Source organism: Nannospalax galili, unplaced genomic scaffold (genome assembly GCF_000622305.1).
Source record: "Nannospalax galili isolate Female #2095 unplaced genomic scaffold, S.galili_v1.0 scaffold305, whole genome shotgun sequence".
Taxonomy (NCBI): Eukaryota; Metazoa; Chordata; class Mammalia; order Rodentia; family Spalacidae; genus Nannospalax; species Nannospalax galili.
Genome location: NW_008356258.1, coordinates 9,678,337 through 9,705,207, shown reverse-complemented (window position 1 = coordinate 9,705,207; position 26,871 = coordinate 9,678,337). Strand labels below are relative to the sequence as shown.

At 39.6% G+C, this 26,871-nt stretch overlaps 1 protein-coding gene across 2 annotated transcripts in view; it reads left to right on the top strand.

The window, feature by feature from the left end:
• The window catches only part of Gask1b (golgi associated kinase 1B), a 60,945-nt gene that overhangs the window by 9,144 nt on the left and 24,930 nt on the right, over positions 1-26,871 (top strand). For both annotated transcript variants that reach the window (XM_029556755.1, XM_008854313.3), the window contains one exon: positions 8,246-8,460. In XM_029556755.1, the coding sequence (XP_029412615.1) occupies positions 8,246-8,460 (215 nt within the window). The remainder of the gene's footprint in view (positions 1-8,245; positions 8,461-26,871) is intronic.

Below are 26,871 nucleotides of genomic sequence, written 5' to 3'. Positions count from 1 at the left end.
TTAATACTTGCATTCATTCAGGGGACAAAAGTTTACTGAGCATCGCTTCTAAGCATTGCTGGCTGGCTCCAGTGTCCTCTTGTTTACCCACTACATACCTTCCCAGGAACACTGGGGACCCAGCAACCTTCTGCTTTGCCTCTGGAATTTCTCCCTTGATCTCACACTAGGCTGGACAGAAGCATCAATGAAAGGTTGTCACTGTCCTCAGTGTAAATGCATGTGCCTCAACTCCATGAGATCTACTGACTTCTCTAGGATCTTATTTATTTTTATTCCTTTAACAAATATTTACTGAGCATGCACTATATACGAGCAACTCTTCCAGTCACTGGGGCTGTATCCCAGCACAGCGTAGTACAGGGCACATGTCTTTATGGACCTGACATTAGTGAGTCTATTGAGAGTGACACTTACAGCCACTGACCTCTGCTTCACTTAGTACCTTCCTGCACTCAGTCATGGCCTCTTTTCACAGGGACTGAATATACTGTAGCTCTGGGTGGGTCCAAGGACCACACAAGTACAGAATAATAGACAAACTTTCTTACCTTAGTTGACAAGGCAAGCCTATGATTTCAGGGTAATTCAGCTGTAATCAACTCAGTTCAATGGCTTAGAATGTTTAAGTAGGGGAGCAGGTGTGGCAATGCTAAGGGCTTTGGACAAAGCAATGTCAGAATTATCTATTTTTATAAAAATTCTATTTATTTTTTATTTTATATTGCCATTGAATATGTGTGTGTATTGTGGTGTGTGTGTGTGTGTGTGTGTGTGTGTGTATGGGTACTCATGCCACTGTGTGTATGTGGAGGTCAGAGGACAACTTTCAGGAACCAGTTCTCTTCTTCCACAGTGAGATCCAGTGGCCAAGCTCAGTTTATCAGGCTTGCACAAGTGCTTTTACCTGCTAAGCCATCTTGCTTGTCCCAGACAAGTCTTGATGGGTAGAGTAGGAGATGGGATGGGTATAGGAAGGGTGGACAGCTTGACAAGCCTGTGATGGCCAAATGTGCTCAGGAAACTGCAAACGGTTTTGAAAACTGGAGATTAGGGTTTGGAGGATGAAGTGAGATAAGGCTGTGGTGAGTGAGAGTGTGTTCTCCGTCATGTCAGGTGCACAAGCTTTATCTTCAGGTGATGGGTGTAACTGAGGGATTTGGAGAAGATGGGTGATAAGGCTGAGTATTGTTACTCTGAAAAGGAATTCATGGTTATTCAACTGTACTAATGAACTCTAAATCTCTCCAGACTAGGTGACCCTAATGCAGCCAAGACTTCATCTGCAAAATATGATTGTGGAGCCGGATGTGGTTACCACATCATTACCACCACCCTTGGAAATAAAATTTGATTCTTGTTTAATAGATGAAACCCAAGACAAGAAGAGGCTTGGAATTTCCATTTATGTAGTGGAGATTCTTTTCTTTTTATTTATTTTTATTTTATGTGTATGAGTGTTTTGCCCGCATGTATATAAGTGTACCACATGTGTGCAATGCCCAGGGGGCTCAGAAGAGGGCGTCGGATCCCCTGGAACTGGAGTTATGCACAGTTGTTAGCTGCCATGTGGGTGATGGGAACTGAACCTGGGTCCTCTGCAAGAGCAACCAGTCTCTTAACTGCTGCACCATCTCTCCAGCCCCTGTAGTGGAGCTTCTTATTCTTCCCATGTAACTGAAAGTTTATATCTTTTTAGTCAATGTGTCCCATTAAATTGTCTGTCTTTCCTTCCCAGGCTCTAACAATAAACATTTTACCCCCTTCCTACTTCTAAGAGTTCAACTAACCTAACTTTTTTAGGTTCATATGCAGTCATACAGTATTGGTCTTCTATTTTGTTTAGTATAAGGTCTCCCTTTTATGTCCATGTTGTCCCAAGTGACAGCATTTCCTCCTGATATAAGCTGAACAGTCTTCTATCGTGTGTGTCATAGCTTGTGTGTAAGTGTTGGCACATCTGTATCACATTTTCTTTACCGTTCCTGTAATGATGGACAAGCAGGTTTCTTTCATTGCTTGACTATTGTGAATAACAGTACAGTGAACATGGGGTACAGACAGTTCTGTGATGTTCTGATTTCAGTTTCTTTGAAAGGTTAGCTAGAAGTGGTACCTCATTTATAAAGCCTCCATGTTTAAATCACTTTATTAAGATTTCTTCTCTATAAAACTTAGGGACAAAATAAGTCCAGAAAATAAGCAGCATTTTAAAATACTTATTTAAGAGATAAACTAAATACTTAAAATCCTAAGCACATGCAAAATTTCATTTAATCCTCCCAATTCATTCCTCCCTCAAGACTATCAGAAGCCCTGCATTCCTATTCAGGTTCCTTTTATACATGCTAGCCTGTTACTCTCATCAACTTCAAGCCAGGAGATTTCACCTACTTTTTCATTTCAACCAGGTGTGTGCATGTGTGTGTGTGTGTGTGAAGTTTACATTAAGTGTGTGTGTGTGTGTGTGTGTGTGTGTGTGTGTGTGTATGTGTGATGTGTACAGGTACCCTCAGAGACCAGAAGAGGGCATCTGATCCCCTGGTGCTACAGTTATAGGTGTTTGTGAGCTGCTGGACATGGGTGCTGGGAACCAAACCAGGTTCTCTGGAAGAGCACCAAGTTCTCTTAACAGCTGCTCCATCTCTCCAGATCCTATTTTTTTTAATGGCTCAAATCCTGATTTGACAGGTACTAAAGAATAACAGAGCTGATTGCACTTCACAGATTCTTAGTTGTGACAGCACTATTGGTTGGAACATGGAATGCTTTATGTTTAAGTGTAAGCATAACTCAGCAGTGTAAGGCTTTTTGTCACTCAGTGGTCTGCTGATGGCTGTGATGGAGCCCTTCAGAATTTGTTCTGTGCAATGAAGATGCTCCTGGCATTAATTGCCCTGTGTTTTCTTTCATGGGTTTTATAGAATGTGTTTAGTGAAAGGCTATGAGCTGGACTGATGCTTCTTCCTCTGTTTTACTCACAAGGAGTCTTGGAACTTGGCCCGTGCCACAGAAAGGACTTTTCATTTCAGAGCTCAGGACACTTTCACTTATTTTTGCTCAGTGATGAACACAAGCAAGGATTCACGCTCCAGCAGGATGCTCAGCCTGCACCTATAGTTCAGCAAAACCAGTCAGCCAGGCTTCAAAGTGAAGGGTGTTTAATAACTGTAGACCAAGGAGATTGTATAAAGCAGATAGTTGTGGTTGATTTTCATGTTCATCTTAGAGAAAATGACTTCTTTGTGCTGTTGAATAAAAAATAACTTGAGAGAACATAAAAATTCCTGGGAAATAGTCAGATACTGGAAAAAAGGCGTTTTACTGGCAAGTCTCCTTTTTAAGACAGCTGTATAACGTTTAATTCACATGAACACCCACACATCTTTTCCAAGCTGCTTTCCCACTGCTCTGACAGTTAGAATTTTATCTCTTCACTGTTAAGATTTCTCCAGAGAGCGCAGCACTGCATCATTTTTGACAAAGTTGAATGGGAAGAGATGAACATGGCTCATTTCGGAAACACTTCAGGGCGAGTGCCTTTAACCAGGCTCCTGTTTTCAGAGGTCATTTTCCTCTTACCACTTCAGATCTATCAAAGTTCATTTACTTCTCTTAAAAGCCATATTTTATCAAAAGTGGACCTCTCCTCTTGGTGGTCTCACTGCTGTGAGATCTGGGGCCATAGTGACAGCTGTTTTTACTGGCAGGGGTCAAACACACTGAAATACGGCAGTAAGACCGAGCGGTGAGAACAGAGGAAAGGAGGCTCTGCAGCCCACCCCACCACTTGGGGTACTGCTGAGTATTCTGCTCCTTCCATGTTCTCTGGGAATTCCTTTTTCTAACAGGAAAGAGATAAATGTCTTCATGTAGGTGTCAGCAGTCAAGATATTTTACTGAGGGAACCTAGAGCGTTAAGGAGAAAAACTCAGGATGCTAATGAAAAACCAGTTGCACCTATCAGCTGAGCCACTTTTGACAGTCGAAGAATGACTTTTTATTTATGAAAATACAAAGTGTATCAAAAAACCAAGGTTTATGGTACGTACTGGGAACCCCGGCACTCAGGAGGCTGAGATGAGAGGAGTGGATGCTCAAGTCCATCTTGGGCAGTTCGGGGAACCCGAGGGGAACAAAAAAAGCAGAGCATGGTGGCTCACGCCTTTAATCCCAGTGCTTAGGAGGCAGAGCGGGTGGATTTCTATGAGATCAAGGCTAGCCTGGTCTACACAGGGAGATCAAGGCAAGCTGGGGCTTCAGGGAGACCTTGCTTTAAGAGGGAAAATAGAAGCCTGAAAGAATCTAATGATCTACAAGAGAAGCCTGGCAAATGCAATATAGTAAACTCACAGGCTAGTAAGGATTACAGTTTGCAGCCAAAGATGGCTCACTACCTATCTTTATTTTATGAACTGAAAGTGGTTTCTGTAACTTTACATGGTTGTAAATAATAAAAAGAGTGGTACTATTACTAAGATACTTCAAGATCACATGAAATTCTCTTTTCAGTGTTCGTGGTAAAGTGTTGGTGGACTAGTCATAATGAGTTGTCTCATTGCCTACAATTTTCTGTGCCACAGTGACCCTGAGCTGAGCAGCAGTGATGGAGGTCACATGGCTGGTACAGCTCCGAGTGTTTCCTTTTGTCCACCACTAGGCTATCTTACTGCAACACAACCACAGTGGTGCTACTTAAAAATATATATAATTATAAGATAAATATTTATGATATAATATTTGGGGAAATATTTATGAGGGACCTGCATACATAAAATGGCTCTACATTTTTTTCCTTCTGTACATTTTGCTTCTTCATCAGGTACAATTTAGGCTCCATGACAGTGAAAGCAAAAGTTGATGCTGATTTATGCAAGTGTAGCAGGCTCTGTAATGCTGCATGAAATATAGTAGATGCTCAGTTAGCAACACAGGTCAGGTGAAGACTGATGTGTTACATGGTTATGGGAGGTACATATGTAGAAATAACTACCACAAAGCGTTTCTGGGATGTGCATTTATGTTAGACATTAGGCTGAAGCCTTTACTCACTTGCTTTCAAATTTTGTGCCTTCATTTAATTTATATATGTAAATATAACAATTATATATATTAGTGAGGTACCATGGGATGCTTTGGTACATGTACACATCATATAATCTTCAAACCCAGTTAAATATATCTATCATGTTGGGTATTATGCAGTAGGGTGACTATGAATACCAATTTTATACTGAATATTTCCAAAAATCTGGAGGAAGAGATTTTGCATATTTTTATAACGAGGAAGTAAGAAAAGTTTGAAGAAGATTTTTTAAATGCATGATTTCATTTAATCATAGCAGTCAGTTTGCAAAGATAGGTAGTCACATTTCACAGAGGAGGAAGGGAAGGTTTGGAAAGGCTTTGTGAGTTATCTGGTGTTACAAAGATAAGAAGTCATGTGGCAAGAATACAAAATGTCTTCTGGGTTCTATATTCTAAGTTCCACCCACAAATTAACCATATATTCTTTTCTTACGTTTTAAAACCATTTATATATTCAGGAAAAGAATAAAATTCTGGAGAACAAAATACATGACTGTAGTATTCTTAGCTATAAACATTGATGTTTTCCTGTGTTGCCTAAAATGAGGGTATTTGCTTTCATTCAGTTTTACAGAAAGAGCCGTATGTTTTTAAAGTTGGGAACAGAACACTGCAGCTTTCCATCACTTCTGTAGAACACTTCTGTGTTCCTCCCAGGGCAGGCACAGTGGAGGAAACCGCTGTCTTCTGCCCCTTGCAGTGATGTATGCTGTGGAAATGCTGTATTGGGCTTTAACTTCCTTTGAATATTTCCTACCTGTAAGATACAAACTGCTGTTTATGGATCACAGTGTGAAGGACATGGGTACACAAACCTCTTGGTGTTCTCAGGTCTGAAGTGATGTATTCGAAAGCTACACTGGTATTTTTTATTTGTATTTGGCTACATTGGCCCAGACTTGCCTTCACAACATGTGTTAGTCACTTTTCTGTTGCTGCGATAGAAACACCATGACCAAAGGAAACTTATAAAAGGAAGAGTTTATTTGAACTTACGGTTCCAAGGGCAAGAATCCATCATGGTGGGGAGGCATGGTGACAGAGGTGGCTGGAGGAGGAATGGAAGCTAAGGTCTCACATCTTCAAGCAGTCACAGGAAGCAAAAGAGCTTAAGAACTCTCTAAGCCTGCCCCCCAGTGACGTGCTTCCTCCAGCGTGGCCACACCTTCTAAAACCTCCCAAAACAGTGCCACCAACTGGGGACAAAATGTCTAAATACTTGGAGCCTATGGGGGATGTTCTTATGCAAACCACCAGACCAGATGAGAGATAGATAGTTTTTACATAGATATATTTGTTCGTAAAAACAGCAAAGTATTTATCTTGATCATCTAAGAAAGTAATTAGGTCCCAAATCACTTAGAAATGGAAAGGATGTAGATGATGGAAAAGTGTCTTTTCACTATGCCTCAAGTTTCTCTCTCAGCTGTATGTCAGTGAGAATGGCAAGCTTTGTACAAGCCACAGGACCTTTCCTATGTCCCAACTGTACTGTGGGTGAAATGCTGAATGATTTTTTCTTTGGAGCAGACTGGAATTGGAGTGATTAGAATTATTAAGTGAATGCAATTAAAATAGTTGATGTTGATGTGACCCCAAATTCAAGAATGGTTTAAGACGTTGACAGTTTCCTGTAGATACAAACTCCACAGGAAACCAAATAAGAAGGGTAGAGAAGCAAGAGCTTCTAGCATACCAACAAAATTGATAGATTCAGAACACAGAAGGCCATTCAAAAGGGTTTGAGGAAGCTCCTGGGGCAGGTCTGGATACCCTAGTTGTAATTTCTAAGAGCTATTGTTCAGGCCTGCTTAGAATGAGTTAAGGGGGATTTTCTAGATCTTTGTAATTTTTTTTTTTCCCCAAAATATCACACTGACTTTTGAGTTGTAAGCCAAGCTGTTCATCACCATCTCTGTGGCTTTATAGGGACTTGACAGAGCTGGTTTTGATCCTGATGAGTTTACTGTCCTGATCTTTCCCATTTGTGGTCACTTCGCTCAGGCTCATCATTCTTTGTACAGTGCAGCAGTGAAAGAAATTGCATTTCAATTGAGTAAGTGAGAGCAAAACAACTCGAGTGGCATTAAGATAATACCGTCTACACATGCGGTTGAAGTGACCTTTGATTAAACATACTTTATGAGGTTATGTGTGACTAAATGATTCCTTCCCACGATCACTGTTGGGCTTGCATGGTTTCTATCAGAAAAGAGAAACAAAAGCAGCAAATGCATCTTGCTCTTCTTTTCCTTCTTTGGAGATTCCACTGATTGGTGTGAAGCATCCAATTTCTCTCTGAAATTTGTGACTTCTAAAACTGATTTTTTTTCTTACATCCGAATGTGGCCTCAAGAAAATCTTGTACAGTGCAGCAGTGAAAGAAATTGCATTTCAATTGAGTAAGTGAGAGCAAAACAACTCGAGTGGCATTAAGATAATACCGTCTACACATGCGGTTGAAGTGACCTTTGATTAAACATACTTTATGAGGTTATGTGTGACTAAATGATTCCTGCCCACGATCACTGTTGGGCTTGCATGGTTTCTATCAGAAAAGAGAAACAAAAGCAGCAAATGCATCTTGCTCTTCTTTTCCTTCTTTGGAGATTCCACTGATTGGTGTGAAGCATCCAATTTCTCTCTGAAATTTGTGACTTCTAAAACTGATTTTTTTTTCTTACATCCGAATGTGGCCTCAAGAAAATCAGACATTTGTTATTACAGAGAACATCTCTGCTCAGACATTGAATAGACAATTACAAATGTCTGGATTCTTTTCTTTTTTGTGGTAGCTGCTTTTAGATGTGGAATAAAACCATATTAAGCAGAGGACGTTGTTATTGATGGTTAGTAGCCTATTCCTGCCACATCTATAAAGTAGTTTAAATTTTTTCATCTCTATGGTAATTTTCCACTTTTTAAGACATAACAGAAGTCTTATATATTATTGTTTTACATATTATTGTTTTATATATCATTGATATGTAAAAATACTAAAACTTCTGAGAACAGAGGGACCATGGAACGTGGTTGATCAATGTCCCACATTAGATAGGTGAGAGGAGTCTGTTAAAGACTGAGTGAGCTTCCCAGGGGCCCTGGTCCACTCAATAGGGCAGCATGTTGAAGCCTGTTTGTTTTTCTGATTCTTTAGATGGCCGCCCACGTCCTGTCGTTCTCTGGGACTCATCTCTAGCTCTGGCAAGCAATGATAGCCACTCTTCGGTTAAGCTGACTTGGGGAATTTATCAGCAGTTGCTAAAACAGAAATGCTGGCAGAATGGCCGTGTTCCCAGACCCGAGTGGGGCTGCTTGGAAATCCATCACCATGAGTGGTCCAAAATGGCACTCTTTGATTTTTTGTTACAGGTAAGTTTATCAAATTATTTAAGTGGTTATTTAAGACTGGCAGTGATGTAAACCCAATCTGAAGGAATTTTCAGCAACTGGAGTTTTTACTGAAGTCATAGTTTGTGTTCTATAATGCTGCATCTGGCAAGTGTAGAATGCACATGATGAAATCTTATCTTCTTTGAGGGAAATGATCATGAATGTTCCTTGATATTTTTATTACTTTCTGGAGGAGTGATCTACTGGCCACCCTCCCACAATCCACTCATTGTAACTACAATTTGTTGAACCTTGGGGGTTTATCTTTCCGTATTTGGGAGGTATATAAACTAAGGTTTTACCAAGTTCTCACAACTACTAAGAGACAGAGCTGGGATTCCCTGGGGCCTGGTGATGCTAAAGGGTTGTCTTCTTTCTGTCTTCCCATGCTTCAGTACTCACTTGGCCAAATAGCTACAGCCACCACTTTCTGTATTTTCTGTCTAGTACTTTCACAAGACTTTCATTAAGATTCGCCATTTAAGAATAATACAGCTATATAACTGATTCTTGATATTTTTAAAATTAAAAACATTTTTATTTTATGTGTATGTTTTGCCTGCATGTAAGTGTACCTATGTATGCAATGCCCAGAGGCCAAAAGAGGGTGTTGAATCCCATGGAACTAGAGTTACAGAGGGTTGTTAGTCACCATGTGGGTTCTGGGAACTGAACCTGAGTCCTTTGCAAGGGTACCAGTGCTGTTAACTGCAGAGTCACCTCTCTAGCCCTGAATCTTGATATTTTTAATGTCTATTGTAATTTTCCTTACTATAAAGACCCCCTTCGTTCTAACTTCTGCCTTTCCTGTCTCTCATTTTAGACAGACCAATTTTCTGTCATCATTATATTGTTATTAGTAATTTGAGGGAAATTTAGAGCTGTGATAGAACACTTGGCAAAACACCCTCCTTTTTGCTAGAGTCTGTGGTGTGTGTGTGTGTGTGTGTGTGTGTGTGTGTGTGTGTGTCTAGAAAGAAGGAATAAGAATGGGACAAAAATGTAGAGAGAGAGTCCTCTTAGGCTACATAGAGAGTTCAAGGCTAATCTAGGCTGCATGTGACCCCATCTCAAAGAGCCAAAAAAAACAAGCAAGCAAACAAAAAAGCAGCTTAGTCATAATCTAGGGAATAAACTTGGTTGAAATAGAGAATCATCTCGGGTGTTGTGATGCAGAGGAGCCAGGGACGACTGAGGAAGTGTGCAGGCCATTTGATGGGGTGGGGAGGCAATCAACAGTCACCAGATTCTGCCACCTCCAACAGCGTTTCCGTCCAGCTATGAGGCATAGTTGAGTTTTACACATTATGTATACATTACCACATTTGTATGTTTAACATTAACACTATAAAGTAGGGACCCTCTGTCCACTTTGCATGGAGGGAAACAGGCATGGAAATGGAAACTATGTACAGTCTGAGAGTTTACTTGCAAGCTAACAAGTTAACTGATGCTACTGAAGATGAGAAACTCTTGGATCTGAGTCATGTGATTTTAGTACTTACGATACAGCAAATGGTATCTGTGTCACACTCTTTTGCCCCTCTAGTTGCATTGGGGGTGATATAGCAGGATCCTGGTGACTGCGTCTAGTAATGTGTTTGTGTCACTGACAAGGAAACTAACCCTGGAAATCCCCAATCTTATGATTGGCTGCTAGAAAACCTATCTAACGTTTGCCTTGGAAGGATATGTGATTTTATTAAGTTGGTCAGGAATCAAATCTTCCCTGCATCCCAAAGTAAGACATAGTTGTAGAACTCTTTACTACAGTAACATTCTTTTAAAAAAGATTTTATTTTTATTTTTAATTAAATTAAGTGCATATATCTATGTCTGTGTATGGGTGTGCGCATGTGTGTTCTGTGTACAGAGGCCTAGAGAGAGTCAGATCCCCTGGAACTGCAGTTACAGGTGGTTGTGAGCTGCCAGAGGTGGGTGCTGGGAACTGATCTCTGATCCTTTGAAAGAGTAGCGTGTATTCTTAACCACTGAGACATCTTTGTAGCTCTCTACACTAACATTATTAAAAATTAGTGCAATATAGGAGCTTGAAAGTACAAGTCAGTGACAGAACACATGCTAACATGGGTCAATAACCTAACAGTCATAGAATACTTACTTCGTGCCCAGTATGGTTCTAGGTACTTTTGTAGCAAGCATTAAGATAATGAACTAAGTACTATAATTATTTTTCTAATTTAGAGACAAGGAGGCTGAAGCAAGGATAAATTCAGTAACTTTGCCAGGGTCACACAGATAATATGTGATAGTACGAAGAGTAAAACAACAGGTTCTGTCTTAAGAATCAAACCTCCAACCCCTGCTACCCTCTGTTCATTCTACAAGAAACAGTATAAGGAACCATCACCAGCAAATGGTCCAAGTTAAAGATGTAGGAGCCATCTGTGTGCTTCTGTGATGTCCTATACCCAGACAGTGACCAAAATCTTGATGTCTCTTCATCCCACTTTCTTGTAGGTATCATTGAGACCCTGTCTTAGTCAGGCTTTGTCTTTTCTCACCTGGATGACTCCCTCCAACTCACTCAAACGGTATGAACCAGGATCACTTTTAGCTGAGATTTTCTGCCAGGCATGGTTCTGCTCTCTTCCGCCCTCTGTTTATGGTAGGAGGGACTTCGTCCTTCAAAATCTGCATAATCTGTGAGGGTGTCTGCGTAAAGCTTACCAGAACTTATTCAAACTGTAACATCAAGTGGCAGCTCCTAATTTTAGCTCTGGTTAAGCACTAAATCTAAAACTCAGCAATATCCAGTTATTAAGAGTTAAGTATTTATTACATCTTTTGTTTATCACTCATTTGTTTATGTCTCACAGTGAACTGACAGAAAATTAATTTCCTTTAGAAATTATGGCACTTTTACCATTTCATGTGTAAGTTCTGACAGTGCCCATCTCCCTCTTCTTCTCCACTGTGCGAAATGTAAAGCAAAGCGTAATTTCCATCAATCTTATGGAGGGTGATGAGGTCATATCATATAGTCATGTATTTATTTTCAGCAAATTGCTTATTTAAATTACTGTCCTTTCATTGCATTTTATAATTTTCCTTATTTATTGAAAAAGTTTGTATAGTGGAGATGGAGAGACAGCTCAGCTGTTAAGAGCACTGACTATTCTTGCAGAAGATCTGGATTTGAATCTCAGTGCCCACATGGCAGCTAACAACTGTCTGTAACTCCAGTTCCAGGGGATCTGACAGTGTCTTCTGTCTTCCACGGGCATTGCACAACATGGGTGAACTTACCTACATTTAGGCAATACACGCATACACATAAAATAAAAATAAATTAAATATTTTTAAAAGCTTTGCATAGTATTAAAATGACTCTATTAAATGTCTGCATTAGCTAGGTTTCTATGATTGAAGCAAATACCTGAGATAATCATGTTATGAAGAAGAAGGCTCGTCTTGGTTTTGGATACAGTTTGGATGTTTCAGGACAAGATCATTGCCTTGGGCCAAAGAAACAATTCTATCCAAGTCTAGCTTTACAAAGCATGGGAGATGGTTACTTACAGGAAAATCGGAAACTCAAAGGCAGCTGTATCACTGAATAGCCTACCCACCCTAGCGTGGGTGAGGACTCATGAGCTGCATCTCTAGAGCTCCCTGCATGACTTCAAGGCAGCTCAATCCACATAAGACTCTCCTCATTCTCTGGAAATGGTTTACTGTTTACGACCTCAGGGCGAGGCCTTGCGATTGGTACAGCTTTCTGAGCTTCCCGGCCCTCATGGGTTTCATCAGCTTCCCGAGTCTCCTTCCTCCAGCTCCCATATTCTTTCTGCCTTCTTTTCCATGATATTCCTTGAGTTTTGGAGGGGTTATTATAGATACCTTGCTATTTTTCTGCATTTGTACCTGAGCATTGGGCCGCTGTGCCATAGAAACAGTCACATATTCTCAGCAGTTTGACCAGGTATGAATTATAGTATCCATCACCCACTGCAACAAAGGGTTTTCCTCTTCCTCCAAGCCTGACAACAGCAGTAATCTATGGGATAAACACAAATGTATAGAAGGCAATTTGACAAACATGCTACTTTCTTTTAACCCAGTATCTGTAGCCTCTTCAATGGAACCTATGACCTCACCAGCCGTAGGGCATTGTCCTGGGTTACTTGCAGTTACAAACATGAGTTCTCTTCTCTAGAGAAAAACTTAAATCTGATTGGAAATCAACTGGTCATGTCATTACTATATTAGTGGACACAGTTTGCATGGCATGTTGGTAGTCTAGCATGCAGCATCCATACTGAGCAAGACTTTCAGTGGCAGTACTCCCCTAACAACCTGCATAATACCTTCTAGCTACAAAAGCCAGGCAATAGTGAGGGAACTTCCATATTAGTTCCAACTTGATTTGTCTATATCCTAAAACCAAAGTGTGTAGGTCCTTTGACACTAAAGACTTACTATCTAGCTCTGCCATGCAGCCAATATAAGGAGCAATAGTCTTTAGGGTTTGTGAGACTTCAGGAGCCTGTCTGGCCAATAGCTTGTAGCTTTAGCTGGCAATTTGGCACAGTCTAGAGTCACCTGACAGGAGTCTTAGTTGAATAATCATTTTATCAGGTCGGCCTGTGGGCGTGTCTGTGATGCAATGTCTCAATTGTTAATATATGATTGTTAATATACCATTCCATATGGTAGGTGGTCCTGCGATGTATAAGAAAGATAGCTAAGTCCAAGCCTAAGAGTGAGCCAGACAGTGAACCAACAACAGCATTCCTTCACTGTTTCTGCTTCAGGTTCCTGGCTCGAGTTCTTGCCATGACTTCCCTCAATGACTGGATGTAACCTGGAAGTGTAAGATAAACTAAACCCTTTCCTCCCCTAAGTTGCTTTTGGTTAGAGTGTATTATCACAGCAACAGAGAACTAGAACAGGAAGTAATCACTCCGGGCACTGGGGTGTTTATAGAGGGCAGGATTTTTAAAGGCTTCCTACTGTCCTCTCAGAGCAAATACCAATTGGCTGGGGGATTCAGGAAAGGTAGGAAGGTCCAATGGGTGGGAGGCATGATCTTATTTGGCTCTGTGTAATCCAGTTCTTTTCCATAAGCTAATTTGCTTCCTCACCCTGGGGTTCTGCTTTGGGGCCACCATGCATTTCTTCATCCTTGATCGATTCCATGGGCCGGCTTGGGGCATAGCTGCATTGTTACCTGCTGTTCAGGGCTTCTGACAGGCTCTGGTTCAGAGGCATAGCTGTTATCTCTCCACCAGTCATATTTAGCTGCTGAAAGGACCCTGGGTGAGGTGTACAATCTCCAACCCCAACATATTTTCTTGTAGGAGAGAAATGTACACAGCACATTCTGGGTGAATAATTACTCACCCCTAGGATAAGCTAAATCTTTTTCATCTGGGCTACTCTGTCTTCCACTCCTCCTTTCATCCCATTGATGAACTGGTGCTTAGGTCTTACAGCTTTCCAGAGGTTCATTTGCACAGCATTTGGCTTTCTGTTATTCTGCCCCGCCCCTCACCGGAAACTCTGGATCTATACAAATCTTGGCACATTTGACTCTGGGAGCTCTGGACATACCTCTTTGTTTACTTACCCTTTTAAAAATCCCCTCCTGAATGCTTTAGCACATTACAAATCTAATTTACATGCCAGTGTAGGTCATTCAGATCCACAGAGCCTCTCCTGCCTTATAAAGGTCATGCCCCACCTGGGGCTTAGCAAAGTCATTAAAGCCCAAAGGTACCTGCTGAGTTAATTTCTTTCTTAGATCTTCAGTGAACTCAGCCCTATTGGGCTTGATGAACTGGCCATTGAATACTATCTCCCTCATGCCAAGTTTCCTCAGTAATAACTGTCACTTCTCTATTGTCTTCTACTTCCTGATATTCATGGGGACCTCAGCTAGCTATCACCAAGTGTCCCTAATAGATTATTCAAACCAGTCCACCTTGTGTTGTATCAGATTGTGTGACCTTTATCTCATGGATGGGGAGCAGTTTTGTTACTCAGTTTCTCCACTTGCATGGCACTCAGCATAATCATGTCCTATGAGCCAGCTTATGAGCCTGTGAGCCAGGCTGTGAGGGATTCTTTTATTTCTTGGCTAAATATTAGCTTTCCCAATTCAAGCCGTTCAGATGCAGAGAATTTCCTCCTTGTTATGGTTTACTGTACTGAGCCATTGTTAAGGCTCTTGTTAGTACATGCTGAGTCATGGATCGTCTCTTCCTCTGTATTAAGGGTCAGGCCTAAGTGGAAATCTTAAGCCATTTCTTCCTGTCCACTGTCTTGAGTCTGCTCATGAGTTTTAAGTCTTTGGATCTTAGGAAGGCCTCTTTAGCACATTCCTAATTCACATCTTCTTTTCTTGTGTCCTGTTAGCTGTAAGAAATCACAAGCCAACACCTCTCTCTCTCATCTTCCCTTTTTTTCCATATTTCCATTCAAATTGGAGGAATCTGTATGGAAGACAGTATTAACAAGTTTCTGTCTCATAAGTATTTCCTTGTACAGGCATGCGCTCCAGGCAGATTGCTGAGTCTTAGTTGTATGTCTTACTGGCTACAGCCAAGACCATGCACCTGACACCATAGCCTACTTGTGATCCTAAACCTTATGTGTGCATTTAGAGAGTGTAATGCATTCTCTAGCCCATCAGTCCATTTGGGTGCATCCTCAGACTCACATGGTAGTCACCATTCATCATGGATGGATACCACTGTGCCCCACATAGAGAAAGATGTTCACCCTGAGTTTCCCTCAAGGAAGCTCTACCCTCAGATGACTCACCCTCAGTTGTGATGTAGGAACTGGCTCTCAGAAGGTCCAAGAGAAATTTGCCCATAGTGAAAATTGTAAATCGTGTACACATGTAACATTGATTATGGACTTGGGGGTTAAAAGGAATGTTTAGGTTTAAAACCACAAGGCTAGGAACACTAATGATAAGAAGCATAGAACTTTGCAGTGGAGTATGAGACATCCAAGTGGACCAGATAAAGAGGGAAGGACAGGGCATTGGGCCAGTGACAGTAGGCTGGCTGTTCCCCAACTCTCACCCTAAAGCCCTGGAGGAATAGATGTAAGGTCTTATTATCTCTTCTTATATCCTTATTTCTAATGCAGCTAATTGTTAACAGACCAAATTGTAAGTAAGGATAGCTTTTACTTCTACCTAGGAGACCACCCCATAGACAAGGAGCTAAGTATGAGGTAAGGAAGAAAGCTGCAACTACATCTTGGTGGCTGTGATCAAGTTAACTCTGCCATGGCAAAGAAATGTGAGACAGAGAGAGCTTAGTACAGTTAGCAGTACTTGAGACACTTGTAGAGTCAGAGGTAGCACACCAGCCAGTGACTTAACCGTTAGCAGATAGTCAAAATGACCAGCCTTTGAAGCACAAGTCAGAAATGGACTAATGAGGGCTTCAACCACCCCTCACTGGGTATGTGGTACATGAACAATCCATGATCATCTCCTTGGTTCGGCCAGTGGCACATGCACAGGGACTGTGGGTCCTCCATTGACGTGGCCCAATATAGCCTAGAAAGCTGCTAATTTCATAGCATTTTTCCAGTTTTCACCACAGCTCTCCAAAAATCCTAGACAAGGAAGTTTGACAGCTCTTCCTCTCTTGAGAACCCTTTCCACTCTCAGGAACCTCTCTGTTTTCCTTAATTATTTCTCACTTTTCTGTAATTCTTAATAAAGATTGTTTCTGTTGTGCATATTTCCACAAAAGTTCACATTTTTAAACTTCAGTCATGTGAGACAAAAAACTCAGAGCCACTGCCCCGGGTTGATTTTGTGATCATAATTATCTGGCACTTTAGGTTCTTGGGTCATACACAACTGGACTGTGAAAGATTCCATTCCACTAAAAGCCATGAATCAGCTGTGTAGTCATACAAGGTTCATGCAACCACTACAGCAGGAAGGATACCATCCCAATGAGAAAATGTAGCCTTACTGGGATTGCCCCTGTGGATGCTCCACCTAAAGAGGGACCAGCCTCACCTGCATGTCTTATCACCCGTTGCAAGAACTGTACAACTGCTCATGCCAACTCTCCTTTGGTTATATAGGTCTATGGTGTGGGCACCAACTGTGTTGTGTGACTTTTCCTGGAAAGATGTGAACAGATGTCTAGTTATCCCAGATAGCACATCAATGACATACTACAGAAATGATTCCACCCAAGTCTAGCTTGCTGAAAAAATTAATTTATTGGAGTTGCTTACAGGAACATAGGTGATGGGCTACTTAGAGGAACATGGGTGATTCGAAGGTAGCTCCATCACTGAAAAGCCCATACCAGCATGGGTGAGGGACTCATGAAAGCTGTATCTCTGAAACTCCATGCCCAACTTTCAGGCAGCTTCATCAAGAGTGTCCCTAATTCCCCAGCAATTGTTTACTGCTTATAGAACCTTGAGGAGATACCTTGTAACTCTTGTAACTTTTGAGATTTTTGAGTATTCCAAGTTTGATGAGCTTCCTGTGCCTAGTGGGTATCGTTAGATTCCTGAGTCTTACCAACCTTCCACTTCTCTGCAGAATGAAATGCTTCAATTAGGAGAAAATGGCTACTGAGCCTGCCGGAGTCTCTCTCTTCTACTAAGGGACTATTTAGCTCCCTTACTATTACTAGAGATTAACCATTGTGCTGTTTTGTTTATTTCATTACCATGACTAAGAACCAAGGTAATCTCAGCTTTGTGATGGCTACTAGACAATCATTATTCAAATAGCAAAAAGCAACACTGTAGCGTCCCCAGTGACCTGAAGGCCTCTCTCCAGGCCCAATCTCTTTGAGGTTTCATTGTCTCCTAATAGCACAACACTGGGACCAATGTTTTAATGAAGGGGCCTTTAGGAGACATTCCAGATGCAAACTCTGGTGACATTTCACACGCTCTTTGCTCTTTATTCATTTGTTATTTTCTTTTTGAATCTGCTTATAGCAGACTTTGTACCAGAGCAGTTGTACATTTTAATGTAAGATCATATAAAATTGGCTCTTTTACTTATACTTAGTATCGTAAGATGTGTCTAGGAATTGAAGGTCCTTATGGCGCAAATAAAGAATGTGCAAACAGGCCATTTTTACAAGCTCCGTAGTAATTTTTTGTATAAAAAGTTCCTATTCAATAGCATTGAGGTTTTTTTTTTTTTTTTTTTTTTTTTTCCTGAGATCCTTGGCACCTCAGCATAGATATAAAGTCACGAGGTAGATTTCAATGGTAACGTTTTTCATGCGAGGGTGCCATTTGGGATGTGGGTATAAAGATGAATACATTTGTTTGGGATGTTCTATATAACATTGAGTTTTTTAAAAATTAGAAATATGCCTTATTTAAGTGGTGCTCAGGAATGTATTGTATAGATTTTGTGAACAATTTTGGACAAGTTATGCGTAGATCAAACTAAAATCACAACAGGAGGGGCAAGGGAACACAGAACCTAGCTGTTAATTCTCTGTCTACTGCTTTCTTTTTGTTTCATCCAATTAATAAATCAACAGTCACAGAGTTTGGGCTATTTTACTTGCTCTGTCAAGTACAAAAGAGAAACAAATAATCTTTTCTTCTTGAAGCGTTGGGGTATAAACTGCACAGACAAGAATTTACCACCACTGGGGTGACAGAAAAATATTCTACAGAACATTTGAGTTTCTAGGGTTTGGTCAAATTTCTCTTCAAAAGTTATATAAAATAACAGGAACAAGTTCAGAATGTGAAAACCCTGTTTCCAGACCCAAGAGACTTATGTGTAGTGGTAGAAAAGCTGAGACTATGGCTGTGGTCTGTGAATTTGGAATCCTGACTATTGCTAGTGAATTCTTAACCTTGAGAAGTCACTGCTCTCTGCCTTGGTTTTCCCATCTGTAAAAGGGCAGTCATGCTGCATGGACAGAGGCTAAGGAGAGAACAACAGAATTTTATAAATGCATTTGTATATTTAGAATGATGCCTGGTGCACAGACTGTCAATAAATATTACTCATTATAATTTAAAAAATGGAATACCTGGGAAATAATCCAGGTTAAAAAAGAATTAAATAAACCAATTTCACCATTATTCTATTCATTTTCAAGTCATTTCCCAAATAATTTTATTTACTTGAACTCTTATGGATTTCTATAGTATTTTCTAATTTCCATCTATCTTAATAGATATACTTGCTTTTGACTAGTCTGTCTTCTCTAATAAACTGAATTTCTTAAGGGCAAATTCCTGTCTCATTCAACTTATAACCTTTCTGTTATTAGCAAAATGTCTGGGAATGCCACAAGTACTCAAGGCATTATTTTTCGGTCAAGGGAAACTACCTCCTTATATTAAAACATTAAATTTACAGTGTCAAATTAGAATTGTTGCAAGTGAAAGAGTTTACTTGTAATATCAAGAATAAGTAATGTTGAAGGAAATTAGCAATTTTTTTTAAATGAAAGAATCAAATGAATAGGAAATGTCTAATTTATTGTTTTATGGACTTACATTTTCTAAAAATATTTGTCGAATGAAAATTTAATGGATGTTTACATAAAAAGTGGGTAACAAATTGTGTATTGGGAGATACTTTCACTATTAAAAAAACTACACACATTCCCTTCCAGTTAATATACTTTCCTGAAATTTTTTTGTCTGTCCTAGACACCAAGCAGGTTTAGGGCTGTACATAAAGAAGTTGAAAGAGATCACTTCCCTGCTCTTGAGAGTTACAAATTTAATATGAGAAAGATAATTATAGGAGAATATATCAGATGCCATAATTAAGTTTTATTCCTTAGCAGAAAGAAATGGGATTATGAATCATCATAAAATTGTAGGCTATGAATGAATGTAGATAATGTGACATTTAATCCAGAAATGGAAGAACCCACAGGAAGAGATTTTTAGGGAGAAGAAGCCAAGCAAAGGTCTGGATGTGGGTGATGCCTAAAGATACTTCCTGTTTCCCAAACCCAGTTTTCTCTCACAGGGTTGTGAGCAATGAACCTATGACTGCAATGGGAAGTTGTTTGCCCTGCCCCTGTCCCCAGCACTGTCTCTTCTTGTTTCTTTTCCCTCATCTCACGTGAATTCTAAGGAATTAGCTGTGCAATGAATTCCATTACAAGACCTTAATCTTTGATGTATGCCCCTTACTTTGATTCTGTGGATTATATTTTTTTCTGCTTCATGTTGTGATAAAATAACGGTAAAAATTCCAACCATCTTTTTCTTGTGTATGTGTGTGAGAAACATACCTTCTCAGTGTCTAAGATTTTCACTTGCAGCTAGAGCCAGTGAGGATGACTAGTCACAGATGGATTTAGATAGAGTGGTCCAGGGTCTCAGACATTGGCATTTCAAACAGTTTGGCTCAATTTTATTATTTTGTAGAATTGGAATGCTATCAATCTAAATAACTTCTGGCTGTGTATGTGTCGGTAAGTCCAAACAATCAAATGGTATAATTTCTCATTTGTTTGCTAGCAAATAGTGAGAGATGATGTCCTCAGACAACATCTTAGTTCCAAGTAACAAAGAAAGTCTGATGAATTGATCCAGTGAGTGAATATGGCAGAGGAGCAGAGTTCAGAAAACTGTATTTCTGATTCTTATTGTTTATTGAGACTCCTCTCGCTCCTTTGTTTTAATGGAGAGTATGAGACAATCCAATTGGTTTGCTTAACTATAATGAATCACTTATTAAGGCAAAGGGTATAGGAGCTGTGCTTTTTTAGGGTTCAGAAAACTATGCATTTCTGCTTCTTATTGTTTATTGAGACAGAGCACCTTATTTTAATGGAGAGTACGAGATGATCTGAATGGTTTGCTTGGCAATAAGGAGTCACTTATTAAGGTTAAGGATATAGGAACTGTGCTTTTCTAAGCATTAAAAATGATCAAGGTCCATAGATGAGGGTAGTGCTCTCCAGGTCCCACCCCTTTCCAAGGAGCTATTGGCAGGTAATAGCTGCTAGGAGAGGGAGAATCATCATTTTTGAAGGTGTGGACACTGGTAAGTTCCCCATGCTCCCATGGATGGCCCCACACCCTTGCACATAATGGACTTGATGGGTTATAAAAGAAGATATGAAGTTGGGAGAGGAATATGTTGGGTGCACATATGGGGAAATTTAGAAGAAGAAATGGGGGATGGATATATCGTATTTCATTATATGCAAGTAGGAAATTCTTAAGAACAATGCAAAATTATTTTTTAAAAATGACCAAGGTCAAATTTTGCAGGGACAGATATGCAATAAGTACTGACATGCATTGTGGTTATTATAGAATTCTAATTATATGAAACTGTGTCATAAGAGAATTTCAAGAGAAATTACTTCAGCGTTGTTGATGCTTCTTAATATAATTAGTAATTATACTTATTAAGATAAGGATGTTATCTTATTTAAAAAGTCTTTCCAAGTCTTTTCAAATTGTCTTGTGACAGTACAATTTCATTCTTATCAGTAGTGCTTGTAACAACAAAGTGAACTGCCTGGAAACCTTAGTAGTTATTGGACATGCACAATATGTTTATTGCTTTTACTGTGTAGGTGTGTAGAGACATTGCAAGTGAAGTAAAAGAAAGATTACTTATTAGACTGCTCAGAAGAGTAAGAAACAGGTTTTTGTTGAGAAAATGCTATAAGTAAAATGGCTAAACCATATAAGAAATTATTTTTACTATGGAAGAATTTAGACTATTGGAATATTAGTTTTAGGAAGATTTACCTCCTTTCTTTTTTTCTGTTTAAATCAGGGTCTTGCTGTGTAGCCCAAACTTGTGACCCTCCTACGTCAAACTCCTGAGTATGGAACTACAGGCCCACCCCATCAACCCAGCTGACTGTTTTTATTCAATTATTTCCTTGTAGTAAGCTTAATTTGTAACACTCTATTTATAAGTAAGTCACATAAGGTTTTTATTTTTATGCATGCAGAGCTAAACAATTTGCTTTAAATAGAAGTGGTCTCTGCAGGTTCTCAGACTCTGTCTGAGGGTGTTTTTATCAACTCACCACTAATGACTTGCTCTCTTGACTTACCTATATTTCTTCATGACATGACTATTTTAAATCTGCCAGGTTTGAATATTCTGAGTCATTGAACCTTCCTTAGCTTAGTGCCTCACAGTCAAACAGCAGCAAATTTTGACAGTTCCTCAAAATGACTCCCACCCTTCACCCCTTTCCTTCCTGTCGGCATCGCCTTAATCAGACTTTTAGTTTTGTGGGTCAGATGTCAGCCATTCAGGGCTCCCAACTCATCTCTTTGTAGACTTCCTCAGCTGTCATTCTATGTGCAAAGCATTGCTGAATCCACCTTTCCTACTTTAATCGTATTGCATGTTCCAAAACTAAAATATACCTCTAAAGATTTCCATTTGATTGGAAAATAAAGTGAAAATGTCTTAGTCCTTGTCCTAGTTTGTCTCTCCATTGCTGTGACAAAACACTCTGACCACTACCAACTTGGGGAGGAAAGGGTTTATTTAGCTTACATATCCCAGGTCACAGTTCATCCAGTAGCCCAAGGTAGAAACTCAGGGTAGGAACCTGGAGGCAGGAGCTGGAGCACAGGCTATGGAGGAATGCTGCTTACTGGCTTGCTCCCCTGGCCCCTGCTCAGCCTGCTTTCTTATGCAACACAGGCCCACCTGCCCAGGGGTGGTACCACCCACAGTGGGCTGGGCCCTCCCACAATCAAGAAGATGCCTCTCAGACATGGCCACAGGCCAGTCCAATGGAGGAAATTCCCCAACTGAGGTTCCCTCAACCCAGGTGAGTCAAGTTGACACTAAAGCTATCCAGCACAGTCCTTTAGAGTTATTATGGAGGCTAGGGGTATCACTCAGAGGTAGAGGACAGGCTTAGCAGCTGTGAGGCCCTGGGTTCTATCCTCAGCACCAAAATAAACAAACAAATAAATATACAAATAAATTGATTAAATTTAAAAAAACAAAAGCTATGTAAAAGTAGATAATCCATCAAAATGAACCTTTGTGTTGCTACCCACAATTCTTAGCTCATGACATCCTGTTTCCTCTTTTTCCCTACCCATTTCCTGTGTCCATATTATTTTGAAGTAAATCACTCACATGTTATTTCATTTGCAAATATTTCAGTGCATGTCATTAGAAGAGAAAACATATAAGCACATTACTATTAGCACACTTGAAACATATAGTGATTCCTGTCAAATACCTAAGGTTTTATTTGCTTTGTAAAGGTCATGTGTATGTACTTCAGTTTGTTTGAAAGGAGGATTTAGAGAAATTCTGTTCCTTGTGATTGGTTGGGATATCTTTTGATCTATAGACTACAAGTCTATACCTTTATTATTGATTTATGTATTTACTTATTTATTTCTATTTATAAGATCATGTAATGCCAGTTTCCTTGGGCCTGCCATCTGGGCCTGAGTAGAATGGGCTATCATTTTTGTATAAACAGAAAGACTGCAGAGAACACCTCTGGATATTACTTGGTAAATGCTGGGCCCTCTCAGTCTGTAGACCCTAAAGTGAGTTGAGATTTCATTCTTGGGTTCTCTTCCTTGAGGTCTCTGTTTCTTCTATTGAATCATAAAATCAATCCTAAAGCCCAGGGTCTAACTGTACAGAATCCACATTTGGAATTACCTTGTCAGTAGTACTCTTGCATGTTTGCTGTCAGTCTTCCCTTTGAAGAGATAAAGACAAGCTGGAGTTCTCAATTCCTGTCCTTCCCTTACTCCACTGTGCCTCTTCTCCCACATGTGGTTCCTCACATGAAATCAACAGCAGCTTTCCAGCCAAGTAGAAACCCTATCTGTACATGCATCTATATTGAATTCATGTGAGTATTTGTGCCTTTTCAAAAGGTCACCTACTGCACATGCAGAGGACCACATTTTTCTGTACCTTTCTATTTCTTTAGATTTAAGAAATAGGAGAGGATGGAGTTGAGTGAATCCCAAGATCTGTGATGCCAGAAATAAGGGTTTGGTGGGAGGTGAATATTAGGGGGGATGTGTTCCTGAGGATGTACGTCTGCAAGACAGTGGCCAGGAAATATTCTGTAGCCTGAAACCAGACTATCAATGCAAGAGATATCAGGAACATACATCTATTGCTTGCGGCCATTATCACAACATACACAAAGCTTTGTTTGGCTTTTAGGTATTTAATTTGAATGGCTTGTTTGTAAACAATTATTCTATTGTTCCTATTAGCATATTGCAGTACTTTACTTGATTACCAAATCAGGAATCATAGACATTAAGGAAATTGCTTAAGGGGTGTGATGAAATTCAGTGCATTTGTATTTTTATAAAAGCGTTCTATGATTCCCATTCAACTTGTGGGCCTCAATCATCATTTGAGGTTTTTGGATTTGTTTCTTGAGGCTCACCAAGTGTTATTTTTGGGTGTTTTTTCTCAGTAGTTCTACCCCAAGTGTCCACTTCTACTTTGACCATTCTGGGAACATCTCCTTTCCACAGGATGGCTCCTTTAGGGCCTACTCTTTCAAACTTCATCTGTCTGGAAGGTGGTAAAATCCTCTTTGACAGAGATTGCCTTGCTTCCTTTGAGAATTAGGTCTTCTCAAAACCTAATTCAGGAAGGGAAGAAACCAACACTGGAATGATAGGGGTCTGTACTTCAACAGGCAAGTCCTTTCCAATATGGCAGGGTAGGAAAGGAAACATTTAATGTACTGAGTGACTATGACTCTCCCTTCCAGAGTTTGACATCATCTTCTGCTATACTTGAGGTTTAAAGACCATATTCTTTCATTTCACAAATTGCAAGCTATTAAATCTACACTTGGGTTATGAGTCAACAACTGGCCTCCACTTTTTTTCAATCTTTTAGGCAGGACTCACTAGGTAGCTCAGGCTGGCCTCAAACTCATGATCCTCCTGCTCATCTTCTTGAATGATGGGATTTCAGGCTGTTTCTACCATGCCTGGTTTAGCCTACTTTCTTTTAAGAATAATTTTTGAACATATGAACCCACTGCATTGTGACAGCATGCATAATACCTGTGCAAGCTCAAGCCAGACAAAATTCCAGCATGGTGGTGAGGTAGACACCCCTCACTGACAAGCTATTGGCAATAGATAGCTTCTGGGAGAGGGAGAGACAGTTTTCTCTAAGAATGTGGCCCAGGGTAAGTTGACCAGGTTCCAGGAGATGGACTCACGCCAAAGTATATTTGGGGAACACAAATTGGATTCAATAGGTTATGAAATTTATTAAAAGAGGACAAGAAGTTGGGGAGAATAAGGATGTTGGGGTAGATCTGAGAGGAGCTGGGGGAGGAGGGTCAAATATGATAAAAATACATTTCGTGAAATTCTCAAAGAATTATTAAAATGTTTTTAAAAAAGAAAAATTTGTGCTACAAAGGATTATGCCTCCTTACAAAGGATCATACTCATTCCTCAGGCATCTGCTTCTAACATGAAGTACTTTAGAACTTTATATATTCTTTTTCTTCCAAATATTAAAACATATTTTACAGACAATTATGCATTCCTATCAGATGCTGTGATGTTAATGTATTATGCACAATATGTAATGATGAGATTGAGTAACTGACATATTCATTGTCTCAAATTAGGGAATGCCCAAAATCTTCTATAGTAGGTCTTTTGAAATATCCAATTAATTGTTGTCAGCTACTTACTGTGCCACAGAGCTTGTGTTATTCTTTCTCTCCAACTACAATTCTGTGTCCATTAATAATCCTCTTATTATCCCTTCCAAATCCCTTCCAGTTTCTGACATATATTAGTCTACTTACAATTTCCATGATATCATCTTTTTAGTCTTCCAGAGATGAGTGAGCACATTAGAATGAGGTATTTATCTGTCCGTGCTTGACTTATTTCACTTAATGTAATCTTCTCCAGGTTATCTATGCTGCCCAAAATAACAATCCTCCATTCACCCACTCATCTGTGTATTCATTCATCTACCAATGGACATCTAATATAGCTCTGTGCCTTGGATGCTGTGCAGTGTGGCAATGAACATGGGACTGTAGATGTCCCTTCCCACATTTATTTCAGCTTGTTTAGATATCTGCTCAGGAACAGGATTACTGAATCAAATAGCAGAACTTCGTATATTTTTTCCACCTTTCTATCATTCATTCTCTGAAGCTTAAAAGCTCTTGTCTTTGATTTCTTTAAAACATAATTTGCATGAAATATAGACGAGGAGGTTGACCTAGATGTTTGCTTTCATGTTTGAGTGAAAGGGAGAAATATTTGGTCAAAATCATTGTATCCGTAACCTCATTTTACTATGTGACAACCAAGTCTGTTACAACCGATTCAACATATCTTGGTCAATTCTAATTTTATTGTTAATCAAAAGTGAAGAATATATTGTTTAATTAAGTTCTTCCCCCTGTTTATTTCTACACTTGCCATGAACTTTTTAGACAGTGATGAAATTGATAGTGAATAATTAGTATGTTTCAGTCATAAATCTATTTATATACATGGCTGCTGGAGAGACCACTGTTTAGAAAGCCTACATATAACCATTTGAGTTTCAAAGGTTTTTTTTGTTGTTGTTTTTTATTTTATTTTAGTTTTGTCTTTTTGAGACAGGATATACCTGTAGCCCCAGCTGGCCTGGAACTTGCTATGTAGACACAGAGATCTACCTGCCTCTTCTTCCTGAGTCCTGAGATTAAAGTTGTGAGCCACATGTCCAGCTCAAAGATTTTTGTAATGCATCATTTGAAGGTTTTAGAATTACCTTCGTTCTTAATCCTGTGCCCTTGAACTATGGACTTTCTGACACTTGACTAGCATGTTACAAGGAAATAAGAGGTCTATGCATTGGACTTCTGGGTGAGTCTGTTGGAGGAGTCAGGAGAAAAAAAAAGAAAAACTTTGGACTCTATTTAGACCAATGAATACCTGCTTACTTGCTCAGGTGTTCCTACGGAATCACGATAGTACATACAATATTATGCATGTGGTTACATATATACTTTTATATAATCATTTAAAATTTTTTATGGTCCATTATTGGCTATGCAGACATAGACTCAGAGAGGCTTATGGTTAACTGAGAGCTGGTTGATCCACTGCAAAGGTTGAGTGAGGATTTTGTTAGTTTCATGCTCCCCCAACAGTGATTATGATATTGTTTACAGAATAACTTACTAAGCTATATGGAGCTTAAAATATCATTACCATGCTGTGGTCAAATTGGATGGTACTGTCTGGGACAACGTTTTCTGTGTGCATTTTTTTTTTCTTTTTAAGGTGACAAATTTAATGTTAAGTATTTTTAAAAATTTTATTAGAAGAAGCATTTCATTACAGCTTTAATGTACTCAATAACAATTTCCAGCAAAGATCAAAGATCAAAAGTGGCTATAGAAT